This window comes from Schistocerca gregaria, chromosome 9, assembly GCF_023897955.1.
Source record: "Schistocerca gregaria isolate iqSchGreg1 chromosome 9, iqSchGreg1.2, whole genome shotgun sequence".
NCBI classification, from domain to species: domain Eukaryota; kingdom Metazoa; phylum Arthropoda; class Insecta; order Orthoptera; family Acrididae; genus Schistocerca; species Schistocerca gregaria.
The window spans coordinates 131,034,737-131,053,082 of NC_064928.1; the positions used below are offsets into that span (position 1 = coordinate 131,034,737).

General features: G+C 43.4%; 1 protein-coding gene across 1 annotated transcript; it reads left to right on the top strand.

Annotated features, from left to right (window-relative positions):
• Nucleotides 1–1,762: 1,762 nt before the first annotated feature.
• Nucleotides 1,763–15,349, top strand: LOC126292211 (uncharacterized). Its single transcript, XM_049986065.1, has 2 exons — nt 1,763–1,871; nt 14,802–15,349. The coding sequence occupies exons 1-2, from the start codon at nt 1,821–1,823 to the stop codon at nt 15,162–15,164; spliced, it is 414 nt and encodes a 137-aa protein (XP_049842022.1). The 5' UTR covers nt 1,763–1,820; the 3' UTR covers nt 15,165–15,349.
• The last annotated feature ends 2,997 nt before the right edge of the window (nt 15,350–18,346 follow it).

Genomic DNA, 18,346 nt, shown 5'->3' on the forward strand with positions numbered 1-18,346 from the left:
TGGAAGAATGTAAGAATGCGGATGAGAGTGAAGATCAAACCTGTAAAGTTCGGATGGAGTATTACTAGTGTAATGATTGACACAGTCGTGTCGTTCAAATATATGGGCGTATGGCCGGTATTACACTATCAAACTTCTTTGTCAAAGATTTGTTCAAAGATGTGATCAAATATTCCGTCAAATATATTGTATATTGAGAAAATTTAGTGAAGCAGCATTTGAAGCTGACTGCAAACTATTCTACTCCGGCAACATACATTGGGCGTGTAAGTAGGCTGTTTACGTTTCTTATTGGTAACGCCACGTAGCGCTCTGTATGAAAAATCACTGGCTGTGCCATGTGCAATCTGTGGCTGGTTTGCATTGTTGTCTGCCATTGTAGTGTTGGGCAGCTGGATGTTAACAGCGTGTAGCATTAGGCAGTTGGAGGTGAGCCGCCAGCAGTGGTGGACGTGGGGATAGAGATGGCGCAGTTTTGAAATTTGTAAGAATTGGTTTCATGAACTGATATATATATATATATATATATATATATATATATATATATATATATATATATATATATATATAATGACTGTTAAGGTAAATACATTGTTTGTTCTCTATTAAAATCTTTCATTTGCTAACTGTGCCTATCAGTAGTTAGTGACTTCCGTAGTTTGAATCTTTTATTTAGCTGGCAGTAGTGGTGCTCGCTGTATTGCAGTAGTTCGAGTAACCAAGATTTTTGTGAGGTAAGTGATATGTGAACGTATAGGTTAATGTTAGTCAGGGTCATTCTTTTGTAGGGATTTTTGACAGTCAGATGGCGTTGCGCTAAAAATATTGTGTGTCAGCTAAAGCACAGTCTTGTATAATTTTTCATAAAGGGACGTTTCAGGCGTAAGAACCACGAAGATAAGATACGACAAATTAGGGCTCATACGTAAGCATACAGACAGTCGTTTTTTCGTTTTTCCGTCGCTCTTTTTGCGAGTGGCGCGAGAGAAGAAATGCCAAGAAGTGGTACAGGGTACTCTTCGCCACATGTAGATGTAGAAATAATTTCGTCCACATCCATCCCTGCTATTTTCGTAAAATTTCGGTGTTGTCGAGGATCTTTCATCAGAAGCTCCACAGTGTGATTCTTGCGTGCTTCACAATCACTCCGCCGCCTAATGCACTCTCTTATCCAACACAAACAGGGTCACTTACGTTTTCTATTTGCAATTAAAAGTACAGCTGCAGCCCGACGCTCTTCCATGGCAATCTGTTTCTTCATGCACAGATCTCTCACCTCTCACAAACCCTCCACACTCCAAGAAAGTACTCGCAAGGAGATATCAGATAGTAGCTGGGAGCGAAAATTCGTCCCTAGAGTAAGCTATACTACGAGTACTATCTGATAGTACTAAACTGTCAGATAGGAAAAACTTCTCCCTGTTTCCCAGCCATTCCTGTCTAGTTGTTTACTTCCATTCTTCCTGGCAAAACGCACATAAAGCCGTGAAACAAATTATAGTCAACATTAATTAATACCACTGCCAACCGCAAGGATTGTTAATCCATAATTCACCTGTTAAAGTAGGGCAATAACGATTTTGCCTGTGATGGAGAGTGCTGCATCGCACCCTCAAGAGTCAGTTCTCCATCTGCTGGCAGATTGTGTGATTGCTCGCCTTGCGTGTTTTTTGCCGAGTGTGCTGACCTGTTACGTGTTATCTGTGTTGCATCAGATCAGGGGAACGCCCAGATAGGCTAGGGGGTTCCCCTGGGTGGCAGGCACTGTTCTTACGGCCGGCTGCTGCAGACAGCTTCAGTACGAGAGTGGAGCTCCCAACATGAGGTCGGCGACAGTTGCTATCCTGCTGTGTTTGCTCGTGACCTCCCAGGTACAGTGTGCGTGCAGTCTGCTCCATCACGCCCTCGTATTTCGTACATACTATTACTAGAATGAAACATGCTCCTATCTTAGCACAAAAAAGGCGAACTTGTCTTGGGCAGAGTTAGGGGTCTAAAAGAAAACATTTCGACTTAGCTGGCAGCTTCAAAGCCATTTAAATCATTTTGATATATTTGAGCATTTTTATACGTTAGTATTAGTACCCTTGCGTGTAATATAATGCATCGTGTTAAGTAAAATAACACAATACATGATGTCATGGCGTGTAACATGGCACATGCCTTCATGTCATCCGACACGGCATTTGTCATATTGTGCAGCATGACACAACGTATCGTTAGGCTTGCATCTCCACTCTGGTATACTTCCTTTTATAGATATACAGGCAGTCTCGGATACTTCCTGTTGTAGATCTAACCCACTCTCTAGAAGCACATAAACTCCTGTCTGTATCCTCTTAACACACTTCACCATATCCGTAACAGGGGTTGGGTATAACTGAGCTCATTGCGCTGGGGAAGCAGGGTGGACTCTTTAAAGAAGCACCAGGGCGTCAAGATGTTTTGATTTAAATGTCTTTGAAGCTTCCAGATAAATCGCAAAGCTGGTTCCTTTCTTTTACATACCTAACTCTGTCCAAGACATATTCGTCTTCTAATGAAAAGAGCGTTTTTCGTTCGGGTTTCCAACTTTCACTCGAACGCAATTTCGACGTTAGATCACCATAGTTTGGCAACCGTTGTAGATTTTTGATGACTCGGGTAGCGACTGATCTAGTACAGTTTTCTTACTGTCTTTCGAATCATGTTGCTTATATCGTAGCAAAGGATAAAGCTTTCACGAAGCAACAGGACGGTCCTGAATTGTATTTGTCTATCCGCTTATGAATATTCAACCGTTTCGGACAAGTTTGAAACACAGAAGTTGCGAACGTAGAGAACCTCACAATAAATGCCTGTTGCAAATAAAACCCTGATGAAGCTAGAGTTTTGAAAGGGAGTTTTCAGTGCTATCGTAAGAACACATTTTTTATTTATTCGCCGGCTGCTGTGACCGAGCGGTTCTAGGCGCTTCAGTCCGGAACCGCGTTGCTGCTACGGTCGCAGGATCGAATCCTGCCTCGGGCATGGATGTGTGTGATGTCCTTAGGTTAGTTAGGTTTAAGTATTTCTAAGTCTAGGGAACTGATGTTAAGTCTCATATGCTTAGGGCCATTTGAACTACTTTAATTTATTCGATTCACTTTAAATCGTTTCCGCGCATTAGGTTAATATAAGAACGAATTTTAAGTGCTACGTTTAGCTCAGTTTTAACCATCGTGTCTCGTCAAATGACAATGATCTTTTTCGTTTTGACGTTGTCCATTTATCTACATTCGTGCAAAGTTTGAACCGATACGTACAAGTTTATTGTATAGAAATGGCACACTCCAAGAACTCTCAGAAAAAATGTGTTTTTTGAATGTCAAATCTAAAGGAAGCAATTTTTTTCAAACGGTTGAACTTTGTCTTAGAACACGGTCCGATACATCTGCGGAGCACATTTGAACGATCAGTCTCTCTCCAGTCTGGAATCATTTAAGGATGATTGTTTTTGCACGAACAACGGCCTGATTAAAATCTTTTGCAAAAGGAGTTAATCTAATTGCAAAACTTGATTAATATACTGTAACACAGGTACAGTAAGACAGATATTGGAATAGCTATACAAATGACCGCTGGTCCGGGCTAAACCAAAAGATTTCCCCCCGTGTTCCTAGCTGAAACAGGAACCAAGGATCCAATCACTCCACCCTCGCAATCCTCCTCCCCCCCCCCCCCCCCCCCTCCATCACACACGTGATCTTTGTTGCAGCGCGGAGGCCTCTAGTTGCAGCTATTGGAAGTGCAGCAGTTGCCGGAACTGAACGAGTTGAGACCAGAAACTAAACGAATGCGATGTTTGCCCACTTAGGCTGCCTTTATTTAACCATTGTCTTTTTTCTACATCTACTTTCAGCGTTTTAATCCGTTGTCTACCTGTAATAAGAATCTCACTAAGCCGTCATCATGAAAAAGGAGCAGTTTAGTTGTAATGTTAACTAACGGAAAAAAATTACATAGTAGTCCACTCAACGAAAGAAAATTAGTGTCAAATTTTTGTATATTCGTAGGAGAAAATGTCATGAAAAACATACTAAAGCTCCCTACCGGGCTAGGGGAGACGTAGCGGGGATGAGCAACGTTTAAAAATCGGTTTTTTATGTTTTATTTAATGACTCGAACATAGTTGTTTCTGGCAGAAATATTTCCCAGTACAGAATTAAACTGCACTGAAGCGCCAAAGAATCTTGTATAACCATGCATATTCAAACATCAACGTATAACGACTTGGGCAACATAGAGATATGTGAACAGCCAGAATACGGCGCTGCGCTCGTCAACGCCTATACAACAAAACAAGTGTGTTGTTAGATCTGTCACTGCTGCTACAATGGCAGGTTAGCAAAATTTAAGTGAGTTTGAACGTGGTGTTATAGTCGGTGCACGAGCGATGGGACACAGCATCTCCGATGTAGCGATAAAGTGGGGACTTTCCTGTACGCCATTTCACGAGTGTACCGTCAATATGAGGAATCCGTTAAAACATCAACTCTCCGACATTGTTGCGTCCCGAGACAAATCCTGCAAGAGTGGGGCCAAAGACAACGGAAGAAAATCGTTCAACGTGACAGACATGCAAGATGAGCCACTCGTTTACCCTTGATGACTGCACGACACAAAGCTGCCTCGCCTGGGCCAATCAACACCGACATTGGACTATTGATGACGGGAAACATGTTGCCTGGTCTGTCGATACTCATTTCAAATTGTATCGAGCGGATGGAAATGTTCGAGTATGGAGACAGCCTCATGAATCCATGGACCCTGCGTGTCAGCAGGAGACTGTTCTGGTGGAGGCTCTGTAGTGGCGTGGGTCATGTGCAACTGGAGTGATATGGAAGCCCTGATACATGCAGATACGACTCTGACAGGTCACACGTATGTAAGCGTCCTGTCTGATTGTTTGCATCCATTCATGTCCACTGCGGATTCCGAAGGACTTGGGCAATTCCATGAGGACAATGCGACACCCCACACTTGCAGAATTGCCACAGTGGCTACAGGAACACTCTTCCGAGTTTAAACACTTCCGCTGCCCACTAAACTCCCCAGACATGATTATTCATATCTGGAATGCCCTTTCAACATACTGTTCAGAGAAGAACTCCAGCCCCACCTACTCTTAAAGATGTATGAACAGCCCCATTCGATATCTCTTCAGAAGCCAGTTACAGTGTTATAGCGTTTCTTCATGTGTGTAAGAGAGAGGGGTTTCTATGTGTATGGATTATTTGTGTGTGTGTGTGTGTGTGTGTGTGTGTGTGTGTGTGTGTGTGTGTGTGCGTGCGTGTGTGCGTGTATGTTCCTGGGTGGGTGGATGAATGTGGGTGTAAGTGTAAGTGTGTCGGTGGTTATTCAGAGGGAGCAGCGCTTCGACATGTGCTCCATGGACGCAAACCAGTGCCGCTCAGCAGAGAAAACTACCAAAAAGGACTTTACATAATAATGCATGTACCGTAGTAACTTAGTCACAAAGCTAAACAACAAAATTAAAAGTAAAATAGAAGCAGAAAACACAACATAACAGACAACAACACATCAGAACCAAACACAAACACAAAAACTCAGCACCATAACAACTACTAGAATAATCAGGAAAATATTAGAGAAAAGACAAGATGGTACACAATGACATACAAACTCACGCATAAAATTACCGACATTTTGAGAAGACAAGGTATAAACATAGCATACGCAGCAAACATTTCTATCCTAAAACACGCCACAAAACAGACAAAAACATAGATAGATACCAGAAAGAAGATGCATATGAATTACAGTGTAATGCCGGCCAGAGTGGGCGAGCGGTTCTAGGCGCTACAGTGTGGAACCGCGCGACCGCTACGGTCGCAGGTTCGAATCCTGCTTCGGGCATGGACGTGTGTGATGTCCTTAGGTTAGTTAGGTTTAAGTAGTTCTAAGTTCTAGGGGACTGATGACCTTAGATATTAAGTCCCATAGTGCTCAGAGCCAATTACAGTGTAATACATGAGATGGTAGATACACAGGGCAAATAGGCTGAACATTTGATGTCAGATACAAAGAACACATGAGAGCCTCGAAGTATGGGACAAATCACTCTACATTTGCATATAACCTAAGAGAAAACCATTACAAACCAACCTCTAAAGAAGAAACACACCTGAAGAGCCAAGGTAACTGGTACATCTGCCTAATATCAGTAGGTCCCCCGCAAGGACGCAGAAGTGCCCCAACACGACGTGGCATGTCTGAAGTAGAGCTGTCCATAAATACGTAAGAGTACGAGGGCGTGGAGGTCTCTTCTGAACAGCACGTTGCAAGGCAGATATGCTCAATAATGTTCATTTCTGGGGAGTCTGGTGTTCTGCGGAAGTGTTTAAATTCTGAAGAATGTTCGTGGAGCAACTCTGTAGCAATTTTGGACGTGTGGGTTATCCCATTGTCCTGTCCGTCAGAATGCACAATGGACATTAATGGATGCAAGTGATCAGACAGAATGCGTTCGTACGTGCCAACCGTCAGAGTCGTTTCTAGACGCATCAGGGGTTCCATAACACTCCAACTCCACGCACCCCACTACAGAGCCTCCACAAGCTTGACCAGTCCTCTAGTGACGTGCAGTGTCCATGGCTTCGTGCGGTTGTCTCCATACCCGCACACGTACATCCGCTCGATACAATTTGAAACAAGACTCGTCAGACCAAGGAACATGTTGCCAGCCTTCAACAGTCCAATGCCGGTGTTGATGGGCACAGGCAAAGAAATTTGGGAATTTGTGGTGAGTACTATAGAAACAAACTGCTGAGGTCATCGGTCACTAGGCTTATGCACTACTTAATCTAATTTGAACGAACTTACGCTAAGGACATCACATACACCCATTCCCGAGGGAGGACTCCAACCACCGACGGGAGAAGCCGGCAAACCGTGACAAGACGCCACAGACCGCACGGCTATTAGGCGAGGCCCAGGCGAGGCGTAAAGCTTTGTGCCGTGCAGTCATCAGGAGTACAGGAGTGGGCTTTTGACTCCGAAAGCCCATATCGATGATGTGTCGCTCACTGACACTTGTTGATGGCCCAGCAATCTGCGGAAGGGCTACTCTTCTGTCACGCAGAACGATTTTCTTCAGTCGCCATTCACTTTATGTGATGTGCTAATGATCTGTGTAGCTAAACATGTTGTACATGCCAGTTAGACGTTTGTTGCATGCCGCCTTTATAATTTGGCAGTTTCAATCTCCATTACCGAAGGCTATACTTATTCACACATTTACCTGAATTAATACTGTCATCACAAGAGATAAGTTATTTGCATATTAATGAATAAGACTAATACAAGTTTCTTTTTTATAAAAAAAATGACCTACTTTCAAAACTCGATGTTTACTGATAAAACATACTACAAACATGGAATGAACTGCAAAATGCAAAATCTTAAAAAAAATTAGCTATGGTATTACAAATACTCTGTGTGTCCACGAGCAGTAGCACGAACAACATCTAGACAACAGTTAAATTTGTCATAAACTTTACACAATGTATCTGCTTTTACAGAATTTATGGCGGCTGTTATTCTGTTCCTTACTTCTTCTGTGTCACGAGGTAAAGGGGAGATGAACACACTTTCTTTCACATATCACCACTAGAAAAAAACGTATGGGGTCATGTCTGGCGATGTCGGAGGCCAAGAATAGGACAGTGGCTTGGAGTCCCGTGTGCCCAGCCCGGCGCTCAGCTATCTTCAAATGCTGCATAATTCGCTTTTTCCACAACTGCAGGACGACTGTAATGACTTCACTTTCGAACCGAGCGAAACTCCTACCACACGCACAACGACGTGCGCCAGTTTCTCAATGACACTCTGCCTCTACGCTGGATCGTGCGCAGGGCAACCCGAGGCGTTGTCCTGCATTCGTGGATTTCGAGGTCTCCAGACATTACCCAATTCCTCCAGCATGAGATTTCACTCTGAAGCGAAGTGTGCGCTGATATGAAACTTACTGGCAGATTAAAACTGTATGCAGGAGAGCTTCTGTTAAGTTTGGAAGGTAGGAGACGTGGTACTGGCAGAAGTAAAGCTGTAAGGACGGGACGTCAGTCTTGCTTGGGTAGCTCAGTTGGTAGAGCACTTGCCCGCTAAAGGCAAAGGTCCTGAGTTCGAGTCTCGGTCCGGCACACAGTTTTAATCTGCCAGGAAGTTGCATATCAGCGCCCACCCCGTTGTAGAGTGAAAACCTCATTCTGGAAACATCCCCCAGGCTGTGGCTAAGCCATGTCTCCGCAATATCCTTTATGTCAGCAGTGCTAGTTCTGCAAGGTTCGCAGGAGAGTTTCTGTAAAGTTTGGCAGGTAGGAGACGATGTACTGGCGAAAGTAAAGCTGTGAGGACGGGGCGTGAGTCGTGTTTGGGTGGCTCAGTTGGTAGAGCACTTGCCCGCGAAAGGCAAAGTTCCCGAGTTCGAGTCTCGGTCCGGCACACAGTTTTAATCTGCCAGGAAGTTTCATGTCTAGCGGTTCTAGGCGCTCAGTCAGGAACCGCGCGGCTGCTACGGTCGCAGGTTCGAATCCTGCCTCGGGCATGGATGTGTGTGATGTCCTTAGGTTAGTTAGGTTTAAGTAGTTCTAAGTTCTAGGGGACTAATGACCTAAGATGTTAAGTCCCATAGTGCTCAGAGCCATTTGAACCATTTTTGAAGTTTCATGACCCAATGCCATTTTTTCTTGTGAGGATATGTCGAGGAAAGTGTGTTAATCTCCACTTTACTTTGTGACATAAGTGAACAGATTAACTGCTGCAGTAAGTTCTGTAAAAGCAGATTCATTGTGTAATGTTTATGTCTAATTTATCTATCGTCTAGATGTTGTTCTTGCAGGAGCTCGTGGACGCACATAGCATTTGTAATGTCATATCCAAAATTTTAAGATTTTGTGAGTATTTTACAATCCATCCCATGTTTATAATACATTTGTATGAATAAATATGGAGTTTTCAAATCAGGTCATTCTTTTTGAAACGCCCTGTACTAAGAAGTTAGACAAGTGTCATTTTGTCTTGCTAACAGTCTGATGTATGACATACACTGAGCGCCAAAACATATATGGCCAGTACTCATCACAAGGCTGAATGCTGGCCTTTGCATGCATGTGATACAGTACAAAAGAAAAGCACACAGGCTGTCCCACAATGAGTTGTACACTGTTTGAATTCTAACAACTGGAAAAAATAAGAAAAGATATGACATTTTAAGTGTCGTATGTGACTGTGACATTACTGATGATGTTTTGGTGCTGAAGATGTTCATAATGGTCCTCCATCGACAGCAATATAGCACGTGGAACGCTGCGGAACAGATCGACACACACGTATGTTGGTTGCCATTGGAATGGATGCACAGCCAGTCGTAATCACCTCCCCGATATCATGCAGCGTATGTGCCATTGTGGCGTGGAATGTTTCCTTCACTGTTTCCCGAAGAAAACCTCACGGCGTTCGATCGGGAGACCTGGGTGGAGACTCAGCGTTTCCTCGTCGTCCTCTCCAGCTCTCAGCCAATGTTCGATCCAGGAATTGACGCCTCTCACGATGGCAATGCGGCAGTGCACCGTCTTGTTGGGGGATTTTGGTCCATTTGGTGAACAGCCGGTACAACTCGTTCCTGCTACGTGCTAAGGTTATTTAAGCCTGTCACTGTTCCTTTGAAAGAGAACGTCGCTACCGGTCCTCTGTCAGACGTACCACACCACACTGATAATCTGGGAGGAGTAACAGCTCCATATTGCTTGACATGGGGAGCATCTCTTGCCCAGTACACACAATTATGTTGACTGATCGTTCCTTTCAATTTAAACGTCATATAATGCCCAGTCACCCGTGTATTATCGCAAATCCATTCATAAAATTCTAACCGGTTATTTCCGATCGACCTCACCCATCGCTCGAAACAATTAGGGAATGTATGCTTCTCACTCTGCTTGACTTAAAATGCAGTGAACACTGGATTTGCCTACACCTAAGCGCAGTCAATGGATCTCTTTGGGCATCTTGTTCATTCTTGTATAACCATGGACACCCCCCATATTCGTCACGTAATTCGTTAGTATTCCGCGTGACGCTCCCGCCCTTTTCAATTCTGCCCGCCATCGACTACGTACTAGTTTCGAACAACACTTTAAAATCCACTTCCTTCGCTTCAAGAACAAGATTCTACTCATCTGTTATTTATCTGTAGTTACTGGCAACTGAAAATAAAAGAAAGAAAAACAAATCAACTGGCAACACAAACTACACTCCTGGAAATTGAAAAAAGAACACATTGACTCCGGTGTGTCAGACCCACCATACTTGCTCCGGACACTGCGAGATGGCTGTACAAGCAATGATCACACGCACGGCACAGCGGACACACCAGGAACCGCGGTGTTGGCCGTCGAATGGCGCTAGCTGCGCAGCATTTGTGCACCGCCGCCGTCAGTGTCAGCCAGTTTGCCGTGGCATACGGAGCTCCATCGCAGGTCTCCACAGTACATCGATGTTGTCGCCAGTGGTCGGCGGAAGGTGCACATGCCCGTCGACCTGGGACCGGACCGTAGCGACGCACGGATGCACGCCAAGACCGTAGGATCCTACGCAGTGCCGTAGGGGACTGCACCGCCACTTCCCAGCAAATTAGGGACACTGCTGCTCCTGGGGTATCGGCGAGGACCATTCGCAACCGTCCCCATGAAGCTGGGCTACGGTCCCGCACACCGTTAGGCCGTCTTCCGCTCACGCCCCAACATCGTGCAGCCCGCCTCCAGTGGTGTCGCGATAGGCGTGAATGGAGGGACGAATGGAGACGTGTCGTCTTCAGCGATGAGAGTCGCTTCTGCCTTGGTGCCAATGATGGTCGTATGCGTGTTTGGCGCCGTGCAGGTGAGCGCCACAATCAGGACTGCATGCGACCGAGGCACACAGGGCCAACACCCGGCATCATGGTGTGGGGAGCGATCTCCTACACCGGCCGTACACCTCTGGTGCTCGTCGAGGGGACACTTAATAGTGCACGGTACATCCAAACCGTCATCGAACCCATCGTTCTACCATTCCTAGACCGGCAGGGGAACTTGCTGTTCCAACAGGACAATGCACTTCCTCATGTATCCCGTGCCACCCAACGTGCTCTAGAAGGTGTAAGTCAACTACCCTGGCCAGCAAGATCTCCGGATCTGTCCCCCATTGAGCATGTTTGGGACTGGATGAAGCGTCGTCTCACGCGGTCTGCACGTCCAGCACAAACGCTGGTCCAACTGAGGCGCCAGGTGGAAATGGCATGGCAAGCCGTTCCACAGGACTACATCCAGCATCTCTACGATCGTCTCCATGGGAGAATAGCAGCCTGCATTGCTGCGAAAGGTGGATATACACTGTACTAGTGCCGACATTGTGCATGCTCTGTTGCCTGTGTCTATGTGCCTGTGGTTCTGTCAGTGTGATCATGTGATGTATCTGACCTCAGGAATGTGTCAATAAGGTTTCCCCTTCCTGGGACAATGAACTCACGGTGTTCTTATTTCAATTTCCAGGAGTGTAGTCACGGGAACACCATAAAATCACAATTTAATCCGCTAATCTTTCACACCTTTTTAGTTATTAAAGTTCAAAGAGTGCAGACTAGTTTGTGGGACACTTTTTATAAGAAGGCAGAGACGAATTTGCTATCATTTTAGCGTCGACACGGGCCACAAATGGTGAAGTCCACTGACTTTCAGAAAGGGCATGCTCCCCTGTTGACCCAACGACATTGTCAATTACGACTGCAGTGGGTACTGGATCAGGCCTACGGCTTTCCCCCCCCCCCCCCCCCCCCTTACCTAGCCTGCGTTTATCGCAAATGTCTCACCCAGCGCAAAGTCCCATGCGATTATAAAAATCATATGTGATTCCTGTAGATAAGAAGAGCGAAAGAAGGGATCCGCAAAATCGCAGACCAATATCTCTAACATATGTTTGCTGCAGAAACCTTGAACATATTCTTAGTTGGAATATAAAAAATCTTCTTCAGACCGAGAATCTTATGTCCACGATTGGGAATGGTTTTAGGAAGCAACGCTCTTGCTAAACTCAGCTTGTCGTTTACTCATATCATATACCGCGAAGTATGGGTGAAGCGCAACATGCAGATTCCATATTACATTTCTATATTTCCGGAAAGCGTTTGACACAGCACTCCATTGCACGCTGTTAAAGAAGGTACGAGCATATGGAGTAGGTTCACAGGCATGTGAGTGACTCGAAGACTTCTTAAGTTTCAGAACGCAGTATGTTGTCCCCGACACCGAGTGTTCATCAGAGTCACGGATATCGTCAGGAGTGTTCCAGGAGCACCGTTACTTTCAATCGTTTGGCGGAAAGGATGGGCAACGGTCTGCGGTTGTTCGCTGATGTTGCTGTGGTGTACGGTACGCTGCAGTCGCTGAGTGACTGTAGGGAGATACAAGACGACGTAGACAAAATTTCTAGATGGTGTGATGAATGCCAGATAGCCCTAAATGTGGAAAAAATATAAGTTAAAGCTGAAGAGTAGGAAAGAGAAACCCGTAATGTTCGGATACAGCTTTAGTAGTGTCCTGCTTCACACAGCCACGTCGTTTAAACATCTGAGCGTGACGTTGCCAAACGACACGAAATGGAATGAGCTATGTGAGGATTGTGGTGGGTAATCAAACGGTAGACTTTGCTTTGTTGGGTCCAACGCTAGTGCGACATATTCTTCAGTACTGCTTGAGTGTTGGGGATCCATACCAGGTCCGATTAAAGGAAGACATCGAAGAAACTCAGAGGCGGCCTGCTAGATTTATTACTGATAGGTTCGAATAATACTCAAGTGTTACGGAGATGCTTTGGGAACTGCAATCGGAATCCCTGGAGTGAAGGCGACGTTATTTTCGAGGAACACTATTGAAACAAATTAGAGTACAGGCATTTGAAGATGACTGTAGAACGATACCACTGTCTCCAACATACATTGCACGCAAGGACCACGAAGATAAGACACGAGAGATTAGGGCTCACACGGAGGCATATACAAAGTCGTTTTTCAGTCACTCTGTTTGCAATCTAGATGCAGGTGTAGATGTAGACCGTCGATCTACGGCAACGAGTAGCCTGGTCAGATGACGCAGGATTCTCATTAAACAAAGTCGACGGTGTGGCCGGATACTCTGTCTTCCACGGGAACAATTGCGCGGCGGGCGCAGGCAGATGGGGACAACACTACGCTGGGCTCCTGGTGCTCCATGGGACCTTAGGAAGCGACTGAAGGTACCTCGACAGCTGTGGGTCACGTGAACACTATTGCGACGACGCTTGACGTCTTCCCACGCGGCAGTGACAACGTTCAGCAGGTTAATTACCCGTTCCACTAAGTGAGACTCGTGCTATAGTCATTTGAGGACGATGCCTTGGCCGCCAACTCGTTCGATCTGGCCCAGACGAAGCACATCTGTATGGCTAGTGAGTGCCATTTCTGCACTTACCAACTTCCTGCCCATGAATTACCAATTGGCTGATTTTCGTATAGACGTCAGGTAACACGTAGCTCCGTACACCTACGAAAGACTTTTTGAATCCAAATCACGCACAACTGCTGCTCTATTGCACCCTAAACGTGGACGAACACCCTGCTAAGTAGGTGGTCGTAATGTCCAGTGTAGCATGTTGTTGTTGTTGTGGTCTTCAGTCCAAAGATTGCTTTGATGCAGGTGTCCATGCTACTCTACCCTGCACTAGTCTCTTCATCTCCGAATCCTGAATAACTACTGCAACTTATATACTTCTGAATCTGCTTACTGTATTCACCTCTTGGTCTCCATCTACGATGTTTACCCCCATACTGCCGTCCTATAGTAAGTTGGCGATCCATTGATGTATCAGAATGTGTCCTATCAACCGATTGCTTCTTCTAATCAGCACGTTCCACAAATTCTTTTCTCTCCAATTCCATTCAGTACCTCTTCACGAGTTACCCGATCTATACATCCAACCTTCAGCATCCTTCTGTAGCACCACACTTCAAAAACTTCTATTGGCTTCTCGACTAAACTGTTCATCGTCCATGTTCACTCCCATAGACGGCTAAACTCCATACAAATACTTTCAAAAAGACACATAAACCTGTGTTACATGTTAACGAATTTCTCTTTTTCAGAAATGCTTTTCTTCGCATTGTCAGTGTGCATTTTTTATCCTCTCTATTTCGGTCATCATCCGTTATTTTACTGCCCAAATAGAAAAACCTCACCTAGTACTTTAATTGTCTCATTTACTAATGTAATTCCCTCAGTTTCACCCGAATTAATTCGACTACATTCCACTATCCTTGTTTTGTTTTGTTGATGTTCACTTTATATCGACCTTTAAACACAATGACAATTCCGTTCAACTGCTCCTCCTTTTTATTTGTTCTCCCTGAACTTCAATTCCTTTTCCAAATTTTTCTTTCATTTCCTTGACTACTTGCTCAATGTACTTGTTGAACAACATCTGGGATAGGCTACAACCCTATCTCACTCTCTTCTCGCCACTGCTTCCCTGTCTCTCAACTATAAAAATCGCCGTCTGTATTCTGCAAAAGTTGTGAAAAGCTTTTCGCAGAATTTCAAAGAGAGCATTCCAGTCAACACTGTCAAAAGAGTTGTCTAAGTATACAAATGCCCTGAACGTAGGTTTGTCTTTCCTTACCATACATGTAACCAATGCAGCATAGCCAGTAAAGAATGCCTGCACTTAGTAATGAAATCATCCTATCATTTCAGGTTGAGGCGTGGGAGTGGACCCACGTTTCGACGCTTGTGAACACCGCTTGCTCTGTCGTTGACAGCCCATGGTGTCATCTTGCGTGCCTCATCAGTGACGGCTATCTCACGTATGACGATGGTGTAGCCGTCGTGAAGATTGTGGAAAAACTACAAGAAGAGGGAACGTTGGACTTCAAGGATATCTCTGATGCACTGCTCAGGGCCGTGTTGGCAATAGAAAGGGGACGCCGCAGTGTCGAGATGGTTCACAAATTAAGAACAAGAATGGGGCAAACAGCAGACAAAGAGCAAGAAAGAAGTGAGGAAATTTACTACATGCTGAATAAGAAGATGAATTTCGCGGCCTCCGGCAGGAATTGATCCAGTTATCCAGAGCCCGCCAAATTCATCTACTATATTTCCAATATTCAAGTCTAACTCACCTCACTTTCATTCAAAAGAATATATTTTTGCAAAGGTGCACGTAAGAAAAATTAATATTACTGTTTTTTTTATAAAAGGTGCATGTAAGAAAATAAAGTTAATAGAATTTTTATAAAAGCTGTTCTGTGACTTTGACTCCTTCTCGTCGCCCGCCCATCATCTTCTTCAGGCAGCGTCTTGTTATCTATCTATGGAATAGATGGAAGAGCTGCTAATGGCAGATGCTGGCATCTTCTTCTTGATGGGCTGCAGTGGTGGACGACGATAACAGATTACAACAGTATTGGCCGGCCGACCCAATCTATAGCAATTCATCTTCTGCCCCTGCAGGCAAAGCAATAGCGCTGGCAATCTGTACATACAGTTAGTATTCCAGTTTCATTGTACCTTCTAAATCCTCTACTTCTATAATCGACTTTTGATGAAAGTAGGCAATATTTTTCACTTTACTACATTTTGTAAATACAGAACACATGCTAAAAATACATAAATGTGAATGTAATTAAGTTTAAAAAAAGATTATTTATGTTTAATACCAAATACGTTCCCCCGTTAATTGTTATGGACCTTGTATCAACGTCATCTACTATCGGAACTTTTCAAACGCCAATTCATTTTAGTAGCTTAGAAGTGAGTCACTGCACTAGTCTACTAGAGTGTCTGAGGAGGTGGCGCGTTTCTGCGGCAGTGAGAGCTGGCTCAGAGCCTCGATGAGCGAGCGCGGTCTTCGCACTGTCAGAGAGAAGGAGCAACCATCAGACAAGAAGGCGCGCTGTCAGCCATCGCTGTTTCCGATGCTGTCACTTTGAGTTAGGCTTCGCTTGGAGCAGCACTTTATGTAACACACAACTTTCCACAGCTAATTTCTCAGCCAAATATTAAACGATTTTAAAATTCCAAAGCGCTAACATGACGGAGTCAAAAACTGTTTTTACTTGCTGTATCTTTTTTAAAATGTTTCAGTTATATATATAAGCATGAGCTTAACACTTCTACAATTTTTTTAAAATTTTTCATTCATTTATGTACAAATAAAAATTAGTAATTAAAATTTTTTAGTAAGTATTCTGTGTTGAGCATCATATCTGAGATGCTTCTTTCACTATATAACTATACATGCAAAAGTGTCTGTAGGAATTTTATCATTAAAAGTTGCACACAGTTTCATAGTCGTTTTCTATGATGTTACAGTATACTTCCTCCGAGTCATATTAATGACATAAATAAGATACGAGGGCTATCCACAAAGTACATTACGTTTTGGAATTAAAAATAAATAAAGTATTGGAATTTTTTTAATTATATACAGATGAAAGCCACACTTAAAAACTACTTTTCTACATAGTTACCATTTAAATTAAGGCACTTATCGTAGCGATGGACGAGCTTGGAAAAACCTTCGTCGTAAAATTCGGCCGCCTGGCTCTTCAACCACGTGGTTACCTCATTTAGGACAGAAAAGGTGTGATTTTTGTGGATTTCCTGGAAAGAGGCACTACAACAAACTCTCAGAGGTATTGTTAAACTCTCCACAACCTCAGAAGAGCAATGCAAAACAAGCGCAGTGGAAAGTTGGGCTCAAAGATCTTGCTGATTCACGACAACACCCGGGCCCACACGGCAAATGCCACTCGTGCAGTTCTCGAATCTTTTAAATGGGAGTTGTTTCCTCATCCACCGTACAGTCCCGACCTGGCACCGAGCGACTTCCACTTATTCCCAGCAATAAAGAAGTGGTTGGCTATGCAGCGTTTTGATGACGACGCACAGCTTCAAGAAGAGGTTACCACGTGGTTGAAGGCGCAGGCGGCCGAATTTTACGACGAAGGAATTTCCAAGCTCGCCCATCGCTACGATAAGTGCCTTAATTTAAATGGCAACTATGTAGAAAAGTAGTATTTAAGTTTGGTTTTCATCTGTATGTAATAAAAAAATTCGAATAGTTTATTTATTTTTAATTGCAAAACGTAATGTACTTTGTGGATAGCCCTCGTAATTCATTATGAAATTATAGGGGCTAATATCAAGATCTGCTGTCTGTTGTGTAACTCGTTTAAAATCCAGAAATCCATCATATGCTTTAAGAAAATTATTTGAGGATTAATATTTCACATCTCCTGTGAAAAAATTTCGTTTCTTCCATTCTTCAAATACATATTCTGTAGCTTAACCTGATCGAATAATGAAGAGTCGACTAACTGATTATTTTTACTATTTGTCTGAAATGTAACAAATACGAAATATGCCATATCAAATTCTACTGAGTTGTAGTAATTCGTGATATCTAGTTCAAAGTTATTCTTAGCACTCAATCCAGCAACTTCTACAGATTGTAATTCATAAAAAGATATCGGAAGTTTCAGATTTTTCAGAATATTTTCACTTTGTTCTAACTCGTAATGTCGCTCATATTTAACAATTGGTACACGAATTTCCATAGACTCTACAACAATTTTATGTTCTTTTGGAAGAGTGTATTTTATTTCAATTCCAGCATCATTATAATTAGACCATCAAACAACAGAACCATAAAAACTTACTGTTAAATCTCCCTCCCACATAATTTCCTTATAATCCTTAAAAAAATCCACCATGTTTTCCTAATAGATAAAGAACTTCATTTCCTTGCTCTTTATTTTTTCATTATTTAGAATATGCCCTTCCATACCTATTTTATCAGCAGTAGATGAAGTCAAATGCTTCAAAACTAATGAGGAAGCAAAAGGATAAAGTATTCTAGACATAATATTATTTCCCTTCTTTACAGTTATAAAATCAAAAAGTTTTGTCACATAATTATCGATTAATTTTTTATTGTATCTTCCATGATAAGTTGGATAATCTGTGCCACACTTCCAGTAATACTGAAATTCATTTATAATTGGGCATAATTAGGATGAAGCCATCCATCACCAATTTTTATGTTAGTTTCAGTATTCTTCTCATTCACAGGGAATGAGTAAAACTGACAACTCTAGATTTTGTTATTGCTTTAGGTGTCACTGATTTATTCAGAAAAAAATGCTTAAGACCTTTCTGAAACAACTGTTACAGTAGCTCCATTGAAGTCAATCATGTTATCATTTTCATCTGTTATAGTTATTTCCAAATTTTGAATT

Coding starts and splice junctions, on each gene's coding strand:
- LOC126292211 (XM_049986065.1), top strand. CDS start 1,821: ATGAGGTCGGCGACAGTTGCTATCCTGCTGTGTTTGCTCGTGACCTCC. Junction 1,872..14,801: donor GTTTGCTCGTGACCTCCCAG/GTACAGTGTGCG, acceptor CTATCATTTCAG/GTTGAGGCGTGGGAGTGGAC.